The sequence below is a fragment of the Dichomitus squalens genome (genome assembly GCF_000275845.1).
Source record: "Dichomitus squalens LYAD-421 SS1 unplaced genomic scaffold DICSQscaffold_10, whole genome shotgun sequence".
Taxonomy (NCBI): domain Eukaryota; kingdom Fungi; phylum Basidiomycota; class Agaricomycetes; order Polyporales; family Polyporaceae; genus Dichomitus; species Dichomitus squalens.
The window spans coordinates 786,047-803,995 of record NW_006766892.1 but is presented as its reverse complement, the minus strand read 5'-3'; the positions used below and the strand labels follow the sequence as shown (position 1 = coordinate 803,995).

Genomic DNA, 17,949 nt, shown 5'->3' with positions numbered 1-17,949 from the left:
ACACAACACGCGTAGGGACCAAATGCTAGGGGTATGTATAAGACCAGCGGTCCGAGGGGTCAGATGGAGGTGTTTCGATTCCCCTCCCGAGTCCCGATCCGTGCGGGGATCTCATCTTGGCGCCCGCGCATCACTGTGTCGGACGGTCTCGGAAATCTCATGCTTCGCGCCGTCGGTGTCCGAGCCGCAGGGCGAGGCCGGAACGATCACAACAAATTCACCGGCAAGACATGTCGATTAATTCTCATGACTCGAGCAATGGCATTGTGTATAAGACTACGCTGGCAATCAAAACGCGTTTTTTGTTCCCTCAGCCCTCATTCACATGTCTTGGCTGAAGATGTTGATCGAAGTGCGGGTGTTTCCCGAAGAGTCAACCAAGAGGTTGTCCTGCATTATGACACATGAGTGCATGTCGACACAGGTGTGAACTTCTTGGAAGACGTACCGCGCAGGCAGATCCCAAGTTCGCGCTTCCGACCCAACCAGGCTCCCAATAGACTGTCCGAATGTCAATTCTTCCGATCGCGGAGACTAAGAATACAAGGGCAACACGTACAGATCCCTTGGCCCCTCCCATTGGGAAGTCCAGCCAAGATGTTCTTGATGTCGTTCGTCCAGGTCTGCTGTCCGCTCGCCGACACGGAGATGCTCGGCTCCGTCAAGGATACGCCCGAGCAGCTCACGGGCCAGTCCGTCTCGGCGACGACTATGGGCTTCCCGAAGTTCTTCGTGAAGTTCGTCAGGCTCGACTTGAGCGCGGAGAGGGTCGCGCCGGCGTCGTAGAACGGGTAGAACGAGACGCCGACGATGTCGACCTGCTCGGCGGAGAGCGCCCCGGGGACGTATACGTTTGAGAACCAGGAGTCGAGGCCTGACCAGTCCCAGCCGTTGGCGAGGTGGATGAGGATCTTGGGCGAGGCGACGGACTTGGCACCGTTGATGGCGGAGTGGAGGAGCTCGGAGAGGGGGTGGTACCCAGCTGAGGAAACCTCGCCCACTGGCCAGAGTAGACCGTTGTTGATCTCGTTGCCGACCTATGGTAGGCATGTGCAATGACGCGAGAGCGGCGTTGGCTGTGAATCATGGAAGCATACACGAAGGAAAGACGGACCTGAAGGATATCAATGGGGGTGCCTTGGTTCGCAAAGCTCTTAGTGACATTCTGTGTGTAGCTGTGATGGCATTGGATCGATAATAGAATGGGGCAGCTTCGTATGGCTACTCACGAATAGATCTGCGTGTTCAAACCGTTCAAGTCGGTGGGCCAACTGGAGGGAATGGACTGGTGACCCGGGTCGGCCCCTATCGATAGCATAAAATCAGATTTCATGAAGTATGACGTTTAGGTGAGAGTACAGACATGTATCGCTGAAGTGCAGGTCGACGATGAGCGTCATCCCAGCGTCCTTGATACGCTTCCCAAGAGCAAGGCCGTATTGCAGGTTGTACTGTCCGGCGGTCCAGATACGAACACGCGCAGCGTTCATGCCATGGTTCTTCAGGATAATCTCAAAAGGCAAGGTTTTGCCGTTATCCCTAAAGTGCACTCCCGCCTCCTCCACGACAGTCAACGAGGAGATATCAGCGCCGTGGTAAGTCAGGGCGCTCCCGAGCCAGGAGAACGAGAGCAGCAGGAGAGGGAGGAGAATCATGGCTTCTTTGGGTTCGTCCTTTTGCCGTCAGTCTGAGCATCTGGTGCGCATTTATACGCATCCTCGAGACAACGTTCGTACATGATGCACGCTGCCCGAGCTTGAGGAGTCTGTGGCGGAAGCCCGCGACATAAGGGTACGCGTTCCCGGACATAGGCCATATGATGATGCGTCTGCGCTATGATGAGAGCGAAGTCCTAGATGAGGTCGCATGTAGCGCACACGGGGGAGCCGTGCACGGAAAAACCCTGCGTCACGGGAGCGGGGAGGAGGATCTCAACCTGCTGCCGCAGGCGATTCGCCATTCAAATTGGGGACGACAACGACACAACCCACCTGCTCTGTCCATATGATCGGCGAAACACCGTGATGGCCACGGGCTTGCGTGCTCCGCGGAGGATATGGCTGCTATGAGGGGCCGGTAGACGGACCGTCGGCAGGCAGGGCAGCGTGTCTGCTTCCGTTCACACAGGTACTCCTGGCATCCGCGCAAAGCACATCTTCCGGCGGCGGCTGTGTGCGATGCATGTGAAACCAGTGGTGGCCTACCTCAGCAAGCTGTCCCAGTCGTCGCTGTTTCTGAGTTTGAAGTGCTGCAGGTCGCAGGTAATCGCCCTAGCAGTATATGGAACGCCGATAGTCACTGAACGACGCAAACGAGGCTTAGCCTCGAATCGCAAACAGGACGGGTAGGATATCATAGCACCCAAGGATTTAGCGATGGTGGAAGATAGACGAGAGCGCTACGCTTGTGGCGCAAGTGTACGCGCCACGTTCCCTCGGGACTCTTCACAGGCGCGTGCTCACACGGGCTACCTTCGAACGTCTCCGTCCGTCCTAGTAGATCTGTCCTCCTTGAACTAGGCTATGTTCGTTACATAAATTTCTCAGCTCAGCAAACCTTTTCTGTCTGACAACTGTGGTCAGAATATGGACGAAACAGTACGGCCTGTGACACTCTTCTCACTGCCGTAAGGTCGCGTTCAACTTATCTCCCGCTCAGTGCCTAAGGTCCCAGATATCTGAGGACGTCTGGCAGATTGACATATGCCCTGTAGAGCTCCGGAAGTTATCCCATCTTCCTCTGTCATACTGAATGCATCCAAGTGATCCCGTCTGTTCTCAAGCCTGGCAGTTGGAGGGAACCAGGATGGGTCCGCTACCATACTTCCCAGGGAAGGTCCTGACATGTGCTTCCGGCCGCCAGCTTGAACATAGTCGTGCGTCTTGTCTGCCTTCCCGAGCCGTCTAGATTGTCTGACCATCTCCGCAGTGCCTCTTATGAATCCCTATAACGACAGCCCCTGCGAATCAGAGGACCATTATTGGGGCGTCTCCCCTCAACGCGCGCCCGCCAGAAGATTGTTCAACGTAACTTCTCAACTACTCCGGCGTGCGTGGTGGGATCAATTGAATAAGCCGTTCGTCGCTAGCCTACGCCGTGTGTGTGTATGATCCATTTAGCCACCTTTGCACTTGCACTGAGCTGACTTCTTGTGTATTGGGATCTGGTGGAGTAGGGTGATCGTTCTAGGACTTTACCCTATTGAGGACACAACGCCAGGAGTATCTCCATGTTTGGCCCTCCGACGACCATCGGAGCACTTGCGATCGTCTGTGTTCCTTTACGTGAGCACGTATCGCCTGGATCCCTGCTACCAGAAGGAAGGTGCCAATAAGCTCTCGCAAGTCGGCTTTGCTTACTCGTTGTTGGTTGCATCGCGCGCGGGGAGCCAGCTCCGCAACGCCTTGGATTCTCGACGCTCGAATCAATATACCGGTTGGATCCCGCGACTTCGTGTGATTGCATACGTTCTGATCACAATATGATGAGCTTCGCCTTCCACGTCTAGGTTGCTGTTGCGACGAAGAGAAGCCCGAGTCCGTGGGACTTGACACACAAGACGCCGGCTGTATCGCCAAGGGACGAACCAATCTACCTCCAAAGCCAACGTTCCAGTTTGGCGCGGATGTCGAAAGGATGAACGAGGACTTGAGCTAGCCGAGCATACCAGTGGCGGTGCCGACTTTGAAACGCCTGTCAGTTGACGAGCCCCGCGGCGTGCGTAAGGCGAGTGGAGTCCAGACATCGACCCAGACTGGGGTAGCACCAGCCTTACGGCTTCGCGTGAGTACAAGAAAGATGGCGGAGATATCTCTTCGTAAGCGGGAGTCCACTGCAGTATATTTATGGTGCTTCTCCGACCGCTTGCGGTAAGTCGCTTTGGGGTCAAGGTACGTGAAGAGACGTCAAGCGTCTTCGGCGCGGGGGGCAGGTCGTCAACACATCAAGAACGAGAAGCTGCGAAGCACGTCCAAGAAGGCCCAGCGCTAGCGTACACAACGGTCCATTTGCTAAGCCCCGGGAGCTATCCTATAAGAACCCCCTATATGCTCGCCGTTATACTCACCAGGTTGCCCCTTGCTCCCTCTATTGTTGAACGAGCCACTCAGTACCAACGTCCCATCTGAAGTTGACGTCCTCACCATGTCTGCAACTATCGACGACGTTAAGGGGAAGTCCTTCGATTACATCGTTTGCGGTATGTTCCCGCCTGTCCATCTCGTCCGAAGCTCGTTATATTCATCTGCTCGCATCTGATAGGTGGAGGTGTATGCATCCATCGCTCATATGATCTCTCACTATTTCAAGACGTAGACTGATTCATCTGTGAACAGACCGCTGGACTGACCGTCGCAGCGCGACTATCTGAGGACCCTGCCGTTACTGTACTCCTTTTGGAGGCGGGCAATGCTAACATCGGCGATATGGCTATTTGTGGGTTCACCCATCACCCGATAACGGCGATAAAGCTCACTATATGCAGTGCGTCCTGCTTCGTACGGCAGCCACTTTGGGAAGGCTGCCTACGCCTGGGACCACCACACGGTATGCCCCGGTCTCGTACTCACGACTGTCAATGCGTTGACATATGCATGGGATGACAGGTGAAGCAGAAGTCAACCGGGGACACGGCTCATTCTTGGGCTAGGTTAGTCAGCTCTGTGTCCCGTTGAAATCCTGATAACACTGGCCGCAGAGGCAAGGGGCTAGGTGGAAGCTCGGCGATCAACTTCTTGTGCTGGATCAAGCCGCCAGCGGAAGACATCGATGGTGGGTCTCAATGTCAGATCCTCTGAGCGTGGTACCCAAAACCTGGCGACAGATATCGAACGTCTCGGCAACCCTGGTTGGAACTGGAAGAACTACGAGAAGTTCATTCACCGTACAGAGGGGTGGGTGCTCTAATCTTCTAACGCCAACGGTGCTTCTAAATATGCATTGTAGCTTCATTCCTCCGCCGAAGGATGTTCAATTGAGCAAGGGTCTCAAGTTCGACACATGGAACCTGGGAACAGAGGGCAAGCGCTCATGTATTGGGCAGGTTTCTGTCCTCATTGACACATCTCTGCTTGATAGGTCCTCTCACCATTGCTTACCCGTACACAATTGATGATGGTGAGCTGAAGGTGCAAGAGGTAAGCATTTTGTGCGTGAATGCTGTATTAGCATTGACGATGGTTTCACATGCAGACTTTGATCAACGCCGGCATCCCTCCCGCTCCCAGACCTGTGAGTTCGTTCATGGTGTGTTTTCATTCGCGGTGTTAAATTGAACAAAATATATGCATTGCCATATCGAAGCTGAACGGGCAGGTGAGTGGCTCGTGACGGAGTATGGTACAGGTTGGATTTTGATTTGCTTGATCATAGACTCACGGGACGTACTTTGCACCCTGTACGTATGACCCTAAGACGCATACTCGCTCTTATGCGACTACGGTGTGTCCAGTCTTGTTTGCCAGTCCGTGTGTATCTTGTAATATTCGGTATGTCTTCTCTAGGCGTTCTATCTTCCGAACAAAGATCGGCCGAACTTTACTGTACTCGTCGCTGCGCACGTGCGCCGCGTTCTTCCTGCTTCAGAGGATGATTCTGAGTTTACCGCCGAGTCCGTTGAGTTTGATCACGGCGGCGAGACCTATGCTGTCCACGCCAATAAGGAGATCATCCTCAGCACTGGGTGAGTACGCTTACATGATCAGGTCCTGCATTGTAATCTAAACACGCACGGCCGAGTCGCTCCAGTACTCTGAAGACCCCACAGATCCTGGAACTTTCCGGTATCGGCAACCCAAACATTCTTCGCAACCTGGGGATCCCGACCAAGGTCGCCCTGCCAGGAGTTGGAACCAACGTTCAGGAACATATGATTGTTGGTGTCAGCTTTGGTACGCATATCGAGTCTGGTCAATAAGGGGTGTGCTGACCCCAATCTGTAGAACTCCGGGATGACGTTCCCTTCGACACGCTGGATCTATTAGCGGACCCGGCTACTGCCGCGAAGCATCTGGAACTACAGTATGTTCTGCTTCATGTTCCGATGCTTGTTTTTCGATTGACCCTCTCGTAGCACTGCGGGAACTGGTCTCTTCACCACTGGCATCATCGGATTTTCATTCGCTAGACTTGATCAAATTAGTCCTCGGGCGGGGGAGATCATCAAGGATGCTGAAGAGAAGATCGCGAAGAACGCCAACAGCTATCCCCCTGGGCTTTTGGAGCAATACAAGATCTCCCTTGAACGCCTGAAGAACGGCGTTGGTCAAGAATTCATCAGCTTCCCTGGATGCAACTCAGCGCCCAGTAAGCTCTCTCGCGGTCAAGTTTTGTCTTCGCATCGCTTGACGTGATGATCACCTAGACCCTCCCGAGAAAGGCAAGCGCTACGTCTCCTTCTACGTGGCAATGAACCATACGTTCTCGAGGGGTACCATTGTGCGTCTGCTTCGTCTTTGCCTTGGCTAAACAGACTGATATATGTGTACTTGTAGCACGCGACCTCGAAGGACCCGTCCGTCGACCCTGCGTTCGACCCTCGTTATTTCGATGAGGAAGTTGGTCAGTCCATCTCCTTATGTGAGCAGGACAACTTGCTGAGGAGCTTCCGCAAAGATCTGCAAGTATGGGTCGAGATGGTCAAGTTCACGAGGCGTCTTCGCGAAATCTCGCCGCTGAAGGAGATGACGGGTGCGTTATGCGTGATCAATAAACCTCGACGGGACTGACACTGACGTCTTCATAGCCAAAGAGCTCAATCCTGGGCCCGATGTACAGACCGATGAGCAGATCGTCGGTAAGTTGTAGTGTCAATACCTAAGCTAGTTCAGATGATCATGAATAGTCGTGCAGACTGGATCAAGAAGATCATGTCGACCACATGGCGTATGTAGCTCATCATGTCCCTGTTGTCTTGCGTTCGCTAATGGACATTCTGCAGACACTGCGAGCTCTTGTTCGATGCTACCGAAGGCCAATGGCGGGGTGGTCGATCCTAAACTCCAGGTATGTTGGTCTAGGGAGGTTATCTTCAGACGGCGCTCATACGCCATCAGGTCTATGGCACGAAGAACCTCAGGATAGCCGATCTTTCAGTGCTTCCTCTGCACGTAGCTGCTCATCCTCAAGGCGAGTAAACGGAATATCATGGTGATGTGCTAGAAGACTGACAATTTGTTGTTCTTCAGCTACTGTGTACGCTATCGCCGAGCAAGGTATGTCTTCATTTTCACAACCCCAACACGAGGCTAACTTTCATTGCCAGCTGCGGACATCATCAAGGGCAAGCTGTGAGACGGATGCGTCTTTGAACGGCGCCACTCATGCTGAAATACGGGATTTTGAGGGCTAGCCAGTGCCGTCTCTAGCTGTACTCCGTATGAGAACCAGAAGATATGCAAGCTGTATTATGATACTTGGAAAAGGAGTTCTCCGCGTGAATATCATCGTTACTTCGAGCTCCTACTGAAACCCATTGTGTGTCCGATTACATCGGAGAATGATAGTCACATGACGAGCGCGTCAGTTAGCGGGGTGCGCGCCCGACATCCAGAAGAGCGGAGGTCAATCCATCCAGTCTACGACGTTCTCGGCAACCGCTCACAATCTCTGGGAGAGCTGTATTGTCACCCAAAATATTCTACGGGTTTATTTGGACAGTATGTCTGTTCGCCGAGCTTCGAAGTGCGTTTTTGTTCGGAAGCGTCAAGTTGTGCTGCTCACTGGACTGGCCAGGGGGAAGAAACGGGCCGTGGAGGATACATTGAGCGAGGAAGAACAAACGAGCGATTCATCGTCCCCCGATGCTACCGACGCTCCGCAGTCTACACGAACCCGCGAGAAACAACCCGCAGTGCCGGTGAAGAAGCGTAGGTCTTGGAACTTACATCACATTTATGGAGTTCAGGCAGACTGAACGTGCCTGCCATCTAGCTAAACGCGCAGAGACACGCAGATGCCCAGTGTGTGACGAAGCTATTCCCCTCAGGTTGCTAGGCAAGCATGCAAATTTAGAGACCGAGAGATTGGAGGAAATAATACGGTCCGTTGGGTCTACGGAAGTATTGGGCGAGGCTGAGCCTGAGGACAGGTGCGTACATGCTACTTCTATGCGTCCGTGAATAACGCGTTCCAACTGGATGGCCGGACGCAGCTCGAGTGCCCGGACACGACGTTCTGCATTGAAGGCGCGCCAGAGCCTCAAGCCGGGATCCTCTTCGACCTCGGAGGCGATATTGGAGCAGACGATGAAGACGCTGCGCATGCTGAAGAAGCATCGGAAGCAGCGGCATGCGAAGCTGCGCGAGCTCACGAGGGAGGACGAGGACAATCGTTGGTGGGGCACGAGGCAGCGCGGGGCGGACGGGGAGGGCGAGGGGCAGGTCTGTCCGGTGTGCGCGAAGTTCGTGAAGGGAGACGTGGACGTGGTGGAGGCGCATGTGGACTCGTGTCTGGCGTTCCTGAGGTTGACGACCGAGGAGGAGGAGCGGAGGCGGGGACAGGCTAGAGAGAGGAAAGGCAGCGCAGACGCAGAGTTGGATGGGGACATTGATATTGATGGTGACGATGGGCACTATGGGGTCATGGAAGGAGCAAGTTTTCAAGGTACGCGATCTACAATTGCAGTTAGGACGCGAACCGAATTGTTGGCCGCTACGCAGGTACTGGGTTCGACATACGCAACCGTAACGACCAGGATGTTGACGAGGATATCGACGTGGATGGCGAGGACGAAGTCCTATTTGGCGCGCCCCAGTTCACCGAACACGACGTGCTTGCACCATCAGTGGATCCTGCTGAAGTTAGCGGAGCACAGTCGGATGCAGGCACTGAGGCTGACGTCGATGTCGACGGGGCGGTGGCTTCAGGAGGCACTGAGGCTGTTGTACCAGAGAGGGACCCCAGGAAGGGAAAGTCTCTGAAAGATCTCGTTGCCGAGGGGAAAGTCGTCCGTCAGCAAGTGGAAGATGCGAAGCGAATGATGGACGAAGTGATGGGAGTGGGCGACGCGGAACAAGTCGACCTTGCGGTGGAACTTGCGCGAAGAAGTGGCGACCGCTCTGCTATGGTTAGGGCCTTGGAGAATAAGGTCAAACTCTTGGTGAGCGTGCGGTCCTCTACTATGTCCTTCGACTAGACCTGACCCCTACGTAGGAGTCCACGAAAGTGTCGTCTTCGACGTCCTTGCTGTGCCGTATTTGCTTGGATCCATATTCTGAACCCACCGTCTCGACTGGGTGCTGGCATACCTGCTGCCGCGAATGTTGGCTGCGTTGCCTTGGGTCGACCAAGCTATGTCCCATCTGCAAGAGAATCACAGGAGCGGCTGATCTGAGAAGGGTGTACCTATAGACTGTTCTAGAGAAGACTAATTCCGCGGCTTTCTTACTGTTGTCTTCTTGTTGTGGATGTATTGATATCCTGCTGTGAAGTTGTTATGAGCATTCTTGTCTGGCGCTTTTGGGAAAGAGATGAAGGTTCAGATCTGGCCTTGTCATGTCCTCACATCAACATCACCCAGAAACCATTCCTAGAGAGAGGTTACAGGGCGAAGAGGGTTCGGAGCGTCGCAATGACGCCACCACGACGTATATCATCGTAGACGGACGAACGCATATCATAGTACTCACCTAAGCGGGGACCGGCCACAACGAAGAGACACAGCATATTGGCAGTCTAACAATGAATGGAGCTCGAATTAAGGTGTCGTGCGTACTAAGTATACAAGTATACGGGCGTGATTATGCAAGTGGGCTGATAAGCCTGCAGAAGGAGGTCGGCAGCCTGACAACATGGCAAGAAAATAAAGGAACTCACTTGATCAGCGACGGCTGGGGATTGCTCCTCGTGTAGCCAACGTAGATAATGAACGGAATCCAGCCATAGTGGACAACAATCTGCGTGTGCAGTGACATGGTGAGGAACGCCGATGACATGGGAGTGGGTGCCTGCTCAAGGACAACGTACGCGTGCCAGGTCAACGGCCTTGATGATTCTCTCCTGTAGTTCAAGGTTTATGATACACATGACAACATATCTGAACATGAAGGGCGCACTTTTGTCTCTTCTGAGGGCATTTTGGGATGTGGATTGTGACCGACGTGGAGGAAGGTGTAGAGTGCGACGCCCGGGCGTTGCCGACTACTTTTTGGCCCGCATGGGCGCTTAATTTATGAAGACTCCGTCCCGCTTGTCCTCAGCTTTCTTACATCTGTCTGTCAAAATGCCTCTCGGGCCCCCGTCATCTGCGGTATTCATCCAAAACACTGCGCCTGGCTTCATATCTACGCCAGGGTACGTCCGATATTGGTCGAATCCGAAACCAAGAGCATGTGCTAATCACTTGAATGCGTCTCATGTCCAGACGCCCTCCTACGTCCGTTACGGTCCACCCCGTAGCCCTCTTCTCGATCTTGGACCACTACCTCCGCAGAACAGATGCGCAAGAACGCGTGATTGGGACCCTGTTAGGAACGCGCTCGGATAACGGCGAGGTGGAGGTTCGCTCCGCGTTTGCCGTTCTCCATAGCGAGACGGAGGTGCAGGTTGCAGTGGACATGGAGTACCACCGCACGATGTACGATCTCCATCACAAGGTTAACCCGAAGGAGGTCATTGTAGGATGGTGCGCTGGTCCATGATTATTTGTATGGAGATGTTCGTATCTTCATGCATTTGAACAGGTACTCGACCGGGTCAAACCTGAACACCTACTCTGCCCTCATCCAAAACTTCTACTCCCAAGAAACAGCACCACACCAAGCAATCCACCTAGCGTTGAACACTGGTGTCGAGGAGGGCCAGAAGGCAGGTGTCCAGGCATATGTCGGGTGAGTCTAAATTGCTTTGCTTTTACGCTGAAACAGGACTGACAGAAATGATCCTTGCAGATCACCAGTGGGTGTGAACCCTAAACCCGAAAACTGCGTATTCGTACCTATCCCTTGTGAATTGAGGTTCAACGATGCCGAGCGCAGTGGCCGTACGTCTCATCCATAATATTCCTTCCTCAGTTGGTTTGATCAAGTTGTACATTCTCAGTTGACCTCCTTACCTCTAACCTCTCCGACTCTGTCAACGCTACCTTCACCAACCCCTCTAGCGACCTCGAGCTGCTCGAGCGCTCTCTCGTCTCCGTATACGAGATGCTCGACCGCGTCCTTTCCTATGTCCAGTCCGTCCTCTCCGGTGAGGTCAAGGGCGACGCCGCAATCGGCCGCTACCTCATGGACGCGCTCGGGCCCAGCACCGAGGATCTCGAAAGGGGAGAGTTCAACTCCCACCTCCAGGTACGTTTCCTATCCCACTTGACCATTCGCGGTGGAACCCAGCTTACGCGGCTTGACCCCAACAGGATACCCTCACTGTATCGTACTTGGCGAACCTCGTACGGTCACAAGCGGAGGTGTCGGCGCGCCTGGCCCTAGTCAAGGCATCGTAGTCGTCGGGGCAAGTTCTTGTTGTATCCTCTACTGCGGGTATGTAGTATGTGCCGAGAGTGTATCCATAGCGGACGCGCGCGTGTATACTGCCTAGCTGTTGAAAATGCGCGAATGCTGCAGATCGTGGCGGGCCGTAAGGATTTCGCCCAGCGGCCAGGTCATCGTGGGTCCGCGGATCGCGTCGTCGTCGAGACCATCTTGCTCTGCGTTTTGGGACGAAGCTAGGAGGCCTGTCGTGAGGTCTTTACAGCGGGACATCTCCGCGTCTACGAGTGGACGAACGGTGTGCAGGAGCAATTGCTGGGCTCCGTACGGGCCAATCGTGTTCAGACGAACAGACGAGGAGAGCAGGCTGCGGGACTGCAAGAACATATGCAGATACTGGCTTCGTTCTGTAGTGCGAACATGCACAGGAAGACATACCAATATAAGACAGTATCGCTATAGGATGAGGAGTATTCGCACCAGGAGATAACCGCAAGGTCGCGGTAAGGACGCCCCAGCAGATCGGAAGGTGCCCATGCGTTTCCTCTCTCCGAACAAGGAGCTTCAGGCGATCCACTAGGGTTGTAGCGCGGGTCTCCAAGTCAAGGAGGCCAGAGTCGCTAGACACGCTCAGATGCCGTGATAGTCGCGGTTTCGAGAAACCCTTCGAGAAGAGGGTTAAGAGCGCGACCCCTTGCGATTTCGAAGCACGACGGGTGATATGGTTGAGCGTCATAGTTTCGTAAAGTTCGTCTAGCTCCCGGACGCGACTCAGAACAGGGTCAAGGTCGCTTGCAGTATGCTCAGTTTGATCCTGTAGGTACTCCTCAATGGTGCGATGCGTATCAAGAACAAACGGAAGCGCAGAGCGCGCATATGTCGAGAGGCTGTCGCGTAAGAAGTTTACAGTGTAGTCCATCTTGTCCGGCCGCGATGGGCTCGATGCGGAGAGATCGGTGAAGAAGCCGTGGGTGACGTATGATTCCAGTCCTGCGGATGCTACAAAGGAGCCAGTAGGGAGATTACTGTCGGACAAAAGGAGGAGGACGTAGGCTTCGTGGTCGCTGTCCATTGTGTTTATGAGTCGGAGGATGGAGAAAGTGGAAGAAAGGGCCGTTGTAGCACAGGCGCCGAGCCTGACGCGTCCGCGTGCGTTGAGGCGCAGGCCAAGTCGCGCGCTGGCCACCACCACCTCTCCTCCTGAACTCTGCCTGCATGGGCAGCGGCTCGCCACTCCTGGAACGACCCCTGATACGAATCACTTGGACGAGAGTACTTATGCGAAATGGGTGCGTAGCGTCCTTGTCGAGAACCACCCGCCATCGAGCGCTGAAATGTCCTCCAGACTCAGGCATTTCGAAACAGCTCGTAGACAAGATGTACGAGAAGCGGAAGGCGGCGGCGCTGGAGCTTGAAAAGTGCGTGGCTACTCTTGGCGTCCAATCCACTTTGCGCATGCAAACTGTGATCGTACAGGCAGATACGCGAAAGCCACCAACAGGGAGACCAGCGCCGCATCAGCCAGATTGTGGACCAGCTCGTAGAGATGTTTAGCAACCCCTCAAATCCGTTGCACGTCCGAAATGGCGGTCTCATTGGTCTTGCGGGCACAGCCATCGCCCTTGGGGTCGATATCGCGCCGTACATGGAGAAATTCGTGGAACCACTGCTTGTATGCTTCACGGATCCCGAGAACCGCGTCCGGTATTTCTCGGCGGAGTGTCTGTATAACATCGCGAAAGTGTCAAAGGGCGAGATATTGGTTTACTTCAACCCCATCTTTGACGCGCTCAGCAAGGTGCGTCTTCACGTCTAGAAGTCCACGCTCAAGATACAAATCCATACCAGCTTGCCGCAGATTCGGAGCTGTCTGTCAAGAATGGCGCGGAGTTGCTGGACCGTCTCCTGAAGGACATTGTTGCGGAGACCGCTTCGGTGTACATTCCCCAGTATCCGGAGACGGAGGCCGTCAGAAGACGAGCGGATGAGGCGAATGGTATCCTGGTGCCCCATCCGGACGACGTTGCCAATGGCGCGGATATCTCGAGGGCACGAAAGGCTTTCTCCCTCCCGCACTTCATCCCCTTGCTTTCCGACAGGATCTACGTCCTCAGTCCATTCACGCGAAGTTACCTTGTCTCGTGGATCACCGTTCTAGACTCTGTACCAGAGCTGGAGCTTATTACCTACCTTCCGGAGTTTCTGGACGGACTTCTGTGCGTATACATCTCGGTCAATCTGCGCTGCGATTGACCACAGCACAGGAAGTACCTCTCCGACCCCACAGACGATGTCAGAGTAGCGACTGAAAGTTTGCTTGCCGACTTCCTCCGGGAGATCAAGGAAGTCACGGTTGTCCAGAAGCGCCATGAAGACCAGCTCAAGGCGAAGAGAGAAGCTACCATAACGGAAGCATCCCGACGTATTGAAGCCGAGAAAGAAAAGCTTCCGGATATAACTATGGAACACCCTGAGCGCGCGCCTTTCATCTCTGAGAATGATGACGTGTTCGACAATGATCTTGAGACACCAGATGAGAAGCCAGAGGAGCAAGAGCTCCGGGATACCGGTGGTAAGGATCATTATTCAGCTCAAGAACCTTCCTGTCCTAACTACGCTCCGCAGCTTGGGTACCTGGGCAAGGTGTTAGGATTGACTATGCTGCCATCGTAGAGATTCTCCTTGCACAGTTGGATGATCAACGTAAGTGAGCCTTCGCCGTATACTTCGAGCAGCTGTTGAATTGACATACAGACGACGAGATTCAGCAATCCACTGCTCTCCGATGGCTATGCGAGTTTCTGAGCATCAACCAGGATGTCATGATACCGTTCACCCCTCGACTCATCCTCGCTATCCTTCCGAACCTTGCCCACGACGTTCCCATGATCCAATCCGCTGCAACGCGAACGAATCAAGCCCTCCTGAACGTCATTCAATCCCTCCCTGTCCCTCCGGAACCTGTCCCCGGTCGTCAGCAGACCCAAGGGACAGACAGGTCGTCCAATGCCTCCGTCGCTATCCCTTCCTCCCCGACCCCTACACCTCCAACGCTAGTACCGACGAGACAGCCCACAGGGGCAGCCACCAGAGACTCAGGGTCGAGCCGGGACATCAGCTCGCCCGAGTCGCCTCCAGAAGTTGCGCCCCAAACAGTAGTCGACCGCGCCCCGCCCTCCGGGCTGACGACGCAGATCAAGAGTCGTTCCGCTACGGTGTCCTCTGAGACGCCTCCTCGCGCTGTCAACCAACCCATCGAGAACGCCTCCCAGGCACAGGTGCAGAACAGCAGGCCGGAGTCGCCAGTGTCGGCGATCAGCGTGCTGCAGACACAGCAGTCGCCCGAGTCGTCGATGCTGCAAGAGCGGGACCAGATCGACTACCAGGCGACGGTGAACGCGCTGACGATCCAGTTCTTGAGCGAGCATGAGGAGACGCGAGTCGCGGCGCTCAAGTGGCTGATCATGCTGCACCAAAAGGCCCCGAAGAAGATCTTGGCGATGGACGATGGGACGTTCCCGGCGCTGTTGAAGACGCTGTCAGACTCGTCGGAAGAGGTAAGGACCTGACCTATTGGAGTGGGTGCGGAGCTGATGGTGGGCGTGTCTAGGTCATCAAGCATGATCTGCAGCTGCTTGCGCAGATCTCGTCGAGTTCGGAGGAGGGTTACTTTAAGTTATTCATGAATAACCTCTTGGAGCTGTTCAGCACAGACCGAGGCCTATTGGACTCAAGAGGCAGTCTGATCATTCGACAACTATGTCTCAACCTCAACACCGAGCGGATATACAGGACATTTGCCGAGATCCTTGAGAAGGAGGAAGATCTCGAGTTTGCGAGCGTCATGGTGCAGAAGCTCAATATGATCCTGATCACGTCACCCGAGCTGGCGGACTTCCGCAGGAGGCTGAAGAGTCTGGAGACACGAGTTAGGTCGAGTGCAGCTTCCGGTTGTCTCGCTACTGACGAAATGAACAGGCAGATGGCCAAGCGCTCTTCACGACGTTATATCGATCATGGTGTCATAATGCCGTCGCTGTCTTTTCACTGTGTCTCCTCGCCCAAGCCTATGAGCACGCCTCAAATCTTCTTTATATCTTGTACGTAAATTCTTCTCCATATCGTACATTGTGTGATGACCGCTCATTCATGAATCATGTCAGTGCCGACCTCGAGATCACCGTGCAGCTGTTGGTTCAAGTCGACAAGCTTGTACAGCTGATTGAGTCACCGGTCTTCACTTGTATGATCAGCCCTCTCTGTGATCTTCATAGTCTGCGTGCTAACAACATTCCTAGATTTGCGTCTACAGCTGCTGGAGCCCGAGAAATACCCACACCTTTTCAAGTGCCTTTACGGGCTTCTCATGCTGCTACCTCAAAGTTCTGCATTCCTCTCCCTCCGCAACCGCCTGAATGCCGTCAACTCCGCAGGCTTCCTCCACATCGCGCCCAAGTCGTACGTACCGAGCACACTTCGCGTACTGTACGTAGTGCTCATCTCACCTTCATTCTACTTCAGAACGGTCGGCAACCTGTCTTCGACGCGTTCGAAGCTCGGCCGAGAAGACATCAAATGGCAGGAGCTCCTGCAGCACTTCCGCGCCGTCCAGGTCAGACACGAGAAGGCGCGGAGACAGGCCCTCGGGACCGACACCACGTCCTTCAGCGCGTACCCATACGCGGAGAGCGCGAAGCCGCCGACGCCGCCCTCGGGCTCTGGTGCCGGGCCTGCACCGCATGTGCCGCCCGGTCGTCGCAAGGTCACTGGAGACGGTCCGATCCGACCGCCGTCGCGTACGGGCGGGATGCTCTCGCCGCTCAACCCGAAGGCCCGGATCCAGAGCGGGCTGGCGAACAACGTCGTCCCGGGCCCACAGCCGCCCGGGAGCCCGACCGGGCCTACGACGCAGATACAGTCGAAGGTGAGGAGGACGCTGAGCTTGAGCCGGAAGACATGACACGACATGATGGACTGTGAACGGTTTGCGTGGACGATTAGGATGTGCCATGCGCTAGCTTATGACTTGTCACGATGCTACACTACATTCATATCTTTCTGCATGGATCGTTAATTGGAACAATGCATGACCGTCGTCTTTGTTCAAAAGTCGTGTTGGATGGGGGTGACGCACGCGATGCCGGCCTAGAGTAACGATACACACAACATTGATATCCGATGTACAGTATTGGACTTGGTATATTACAACGGGCGTGCGCACTGCGTACTTATGTCTACAGCTAGCTCCGGGATACAGGGGCGAGAAAGTTGCGCTTGATGGTGGCGATGTCGTCTGCGGAGAGGCCGACGACGTTCTGTACGTACGCCTCCGCGCCCCCGTAGCGATCGTGAAGCATGCGGAGGAAGGCGATCATGGTCTCGTGTCTGCAGATACGGTGATTAATACAGTCTCACTTGTGGGAGAAGAGTGGAGAGGGGAGCACCTTGACGAGAGCATGTTGAGAGCGCCTTCGGTGTTGGAGGCGAAGAAGGGGACCAGAGCTAGGCGCCTCATGACCATCTCACGAGCCGGCTCGCGGCCAACGCGTGTCAAGGCATAATCTCGCGCGATATTCTCATCGTCTACGCCTGCCAACTGCGGTCCCGATGGTGGTGAGCGGACGTTGGGTGGGAGGAGCCCGTCTTCTTACCTTCAGAAGTAGCGCGGCTAGGACGCCTGTCCGGTCCTTACCAGCTGCGAAAGGAGCATGTGATTAACCACCGCGTAGCAAAGCCAATGGGGTGCCGCAATAGGGCACGTACCGGTGCAATGGAAGAGGCATCCTTGCTCTGGCTTATCTCTTATGTGCCGGAGGACGACGCCGAACGCGGGGCCGGCGTGGTCTAGGATTTGGGAGTAGAGTTGCATGAAGGCCTTGTTCGCTCGATGAGCCATCGCGTTGACGACGGCGACGGGAACGTACCTCTGTCTTCCCGCTGGCGTAGAGCTCGAATCGTCTGGGAGCGCGAGGGCAGAACGGGGGTTCAAAGTGTGATTGCAGAGTGAGAGAGCAGAAGGAAGCCGGACGTACCTGGCCATCGCCTCCGGACTGTAGTCTTCCCGCTTGAAGACGGGAACATGGATGACTTCGACGCCCTCCATCTCGGGTATTGGGGTCCCGTATTTCTGCATCTCGGTATCGGAGCGGAGGTCGTAGACTTTCGAGATGCCGAGTATGTCCCTCAGCTCTGTGATTCCTGAAGACGTAGGAAGACGGAGATGTGAGTGAGGCATTTTGACGAGTAGTACTGTCGCAGAAGCACCTTCTGGTGTGATGAATGAGATCTCTCCGGAGCGGTACACCATTCTAGGTCGTGTCATGAAGCCCGGCTGGTCTGTAGGGTACGAGCCGAGGTCGCGAACGTTGACGACGCCGGGTATGGAGACGAAGGGCGGCTTCGAGAGCTGATCGGAGACATCAGCGGGGTCAAGGGGCTCGAGATCCATGTTCTGTTCTGTCCCTGATTAGCAGAGAGCCCGAGAGAAGACGTCGAAGACTTGAAGCAGGACAAGCTCGCAGGGTGC

The 17,949-nt window shown here is 54.7% G+C and overlaps 7 protein-coding genes across 7 annotated transcripts; 4 read left to right on the top strand and 3 right to left on the bottom strand.

The window, feature by feature from the left end:
• Positions 1–268: 268 nt before the first annotated feature.
• DICSQDRAFT_154752 (arabinogalactan endo-1,4-beta-galactosidase) lies at positions 269–1,655 on the bottom strand (the record flags this gene model as incomplete). Its single annotated transcript, XM_007365023.1, has 6 exons — positions 269–390; positions 449–501; positions 560–1,037; positions 1,115–1,175; positions 1,230–1,305; positions 1,364–1,655. 6 exons carry the CDS (start codon positions 1,653–1,655, stop codon positions 322–324), a joined length of 1,029 nt encoding a protein of 342 aa, XP_007365085.1. The 3' UTR covers positions 269–321.
• Positions 1,656–4,046: 2,391 nt separating this feature from the next.
• On the top strand, positions 4,047–7,453 carry DICSQDRAFT_135958 (alcohol oxidase). The gene is made up of 25 exons (XM_007365022.1): positions 4,047–4,198; positions 4,261–4,268; positions 4,335–4,434; positions 4,484–4,545; positions 4,605–4,648; positions 4,697–4,770; positions 4,823–4,892; positions 4,945–5,018; positions 5,077–5,135; positions 5,191–5,229; positions 5,302–5,313; positions 5,371–5,439; positions 5,502–5,680; positions 5,746–5,888; positions 5,940–6,018; positions 6,071–6,303; positions 6,362–6,435; positions 6,492–6,558; positions 6,613–6,687; positions 6,743–6,793; positions 6,850–6,882; positions 6,938–7,002; positions 7,053–7,125; positions 7,185–7,211; positions 7,262–7,453. Exons 1-25 carry the CDS (start codon positions 4,144–4,146, stop codon positions 7,288–7,290), a joined length of 1,794 nt encoding a protein of 597 aa, XP_007365084.1. The 5' UTR covers positions 4,047–4,143; the 3' UTR covers positions 7,291–7,453.
• A 165-nt stretch (positions 7,454–7,618) lies between these two features.
• DICSQDRAFT_85257 (uncharacterized protein) lies at positions 7,619–9,453 on the top strand. The gene is made up of 6 exons (XM_007365021.1): positions 7,619–7,680; positions 7,732–7,865; positions 7,930–8,086; positions 8,150–8,601; positions 8,658–9,097; positions 9,151–9,453. Exons 1-6 carry the CDS (start codon positions 7,658–7,660, stop codon positions 9,346–9,348), a joined length of 1,404 nt encoding a protein of 467 aa, XP_007365083.1. The 5' UTR covers positions 7,619–7,657; the 3' UTR covers positions 9,349–9,453.
• A 228-nt stretch (positions 9,454–9,681) lies between these two features.
• On the bottom strand, positions 9,682–10,104 carry DICSQDRAFT_104858 (Tom7-domain-containing protein). The gene is made up of 4 exons (XM_007365020.1): positions 10,053–10,104; positions 9,964–9,996; positions 9,814–9,893; positions 9,682–9,759 (listed from the first exon to the last, which is right to left on the bottom strand). The coding sequence occupies exons 1-4, from the start codon at positions 10,071–10,073 to the stop codon at positions 9,738–9,740; spliced, it is 156 nt and encodes a 51-aa protein (XP_007365082.1). The 5' UTR covers positions 10,074–10,104; the 3' UTR covers positions 9,682–9,737.
• Positions 10,105–10,188: 84 nt separating this feature from the next.
• DICSQDRAFT_180234 (Mov34-domain-containing protein) lies at positions 10,189–12,373 on the top strand. The gene is made up of 7 exons (XM_007365019.1): positions 10,189–10,290; positions 10,361–10,621; positions 10,680–10,826; positions 10,887–10,978; positions 11,038–11,285; positions 11,351–11,830; positions 11,904–12,373. The coding sequence occupies exons 1-6, from the start codon at positions 10,220–10,222 to the stop codon at positions 11,435–11,437; spliced, it is 906 nt and encodes a 301-aa protein (XP_007365081.1). The 5' UTR covers positions 10,189–10,219; the 3' UTR covers positions 11,438–11,830; positions 11,904–12,373.
• A 250-nt stretch (positions 12,374–12,623) lies between these two features.
• DICSQDRAFT_180233 (ARM repeat-containing protein) lies at positions 12,624–16,521 on the top strand. Its single transcript, XM_007365018.1, has 12 exons — positions 12,624–12,712; positions 12,769–12,841; positions 12,900–13,221; positions 13,272–13,639; positions 13,688–13,995; positions 14,049–14,126; positions 14,178–14,980; positions 15,034–15,351; positions 15,402–15,523; positions 15,587–15,666; positions 15,722–15,881; positions 15,945–16,521. The coding sequence occupies exons 1-12, from the start codon at positions 12,709–12,711 to the stop codon at positions 16,381–16,383; spliced, it is 3,075 nt and encodes a 1,024-aa protein (XP_007365080.1). The 5' UTR covers positions 12,624–12,708; the 3' UTR covers positions 16,384–16,521.
• Positions 16,522–16,636: 115 nt separating this feature from the next.
• Positions 16,637–17,922, bottom strand: DICSQDRAFT_85247 (uncharacterized protein). The gene is made up of 7 exons (XM_007365017.1): positions 17,688–17,922; positions 17,456–17,621; positions 17,348–17,381; positions 17,187–17,298; positions 17,075–17,118; positions 16,868–17,019; positions 16,637–16,808 (listed from the first exon to the last, which is right to left on the bottom strand). Exons 1-7 carry the CDS (start codon positions 17,869–17,871, stop codon positions 16,664–16,666), a joined length of 837 nt encoding a protein of 278 aa, XP_007365079.1. The 5' UTR covers positions 17,872–17,922; the 3' UTR covers positions 16,637–16,663.
• Positions 17,923–17,949: the final 27 nt, after the last annotated feature.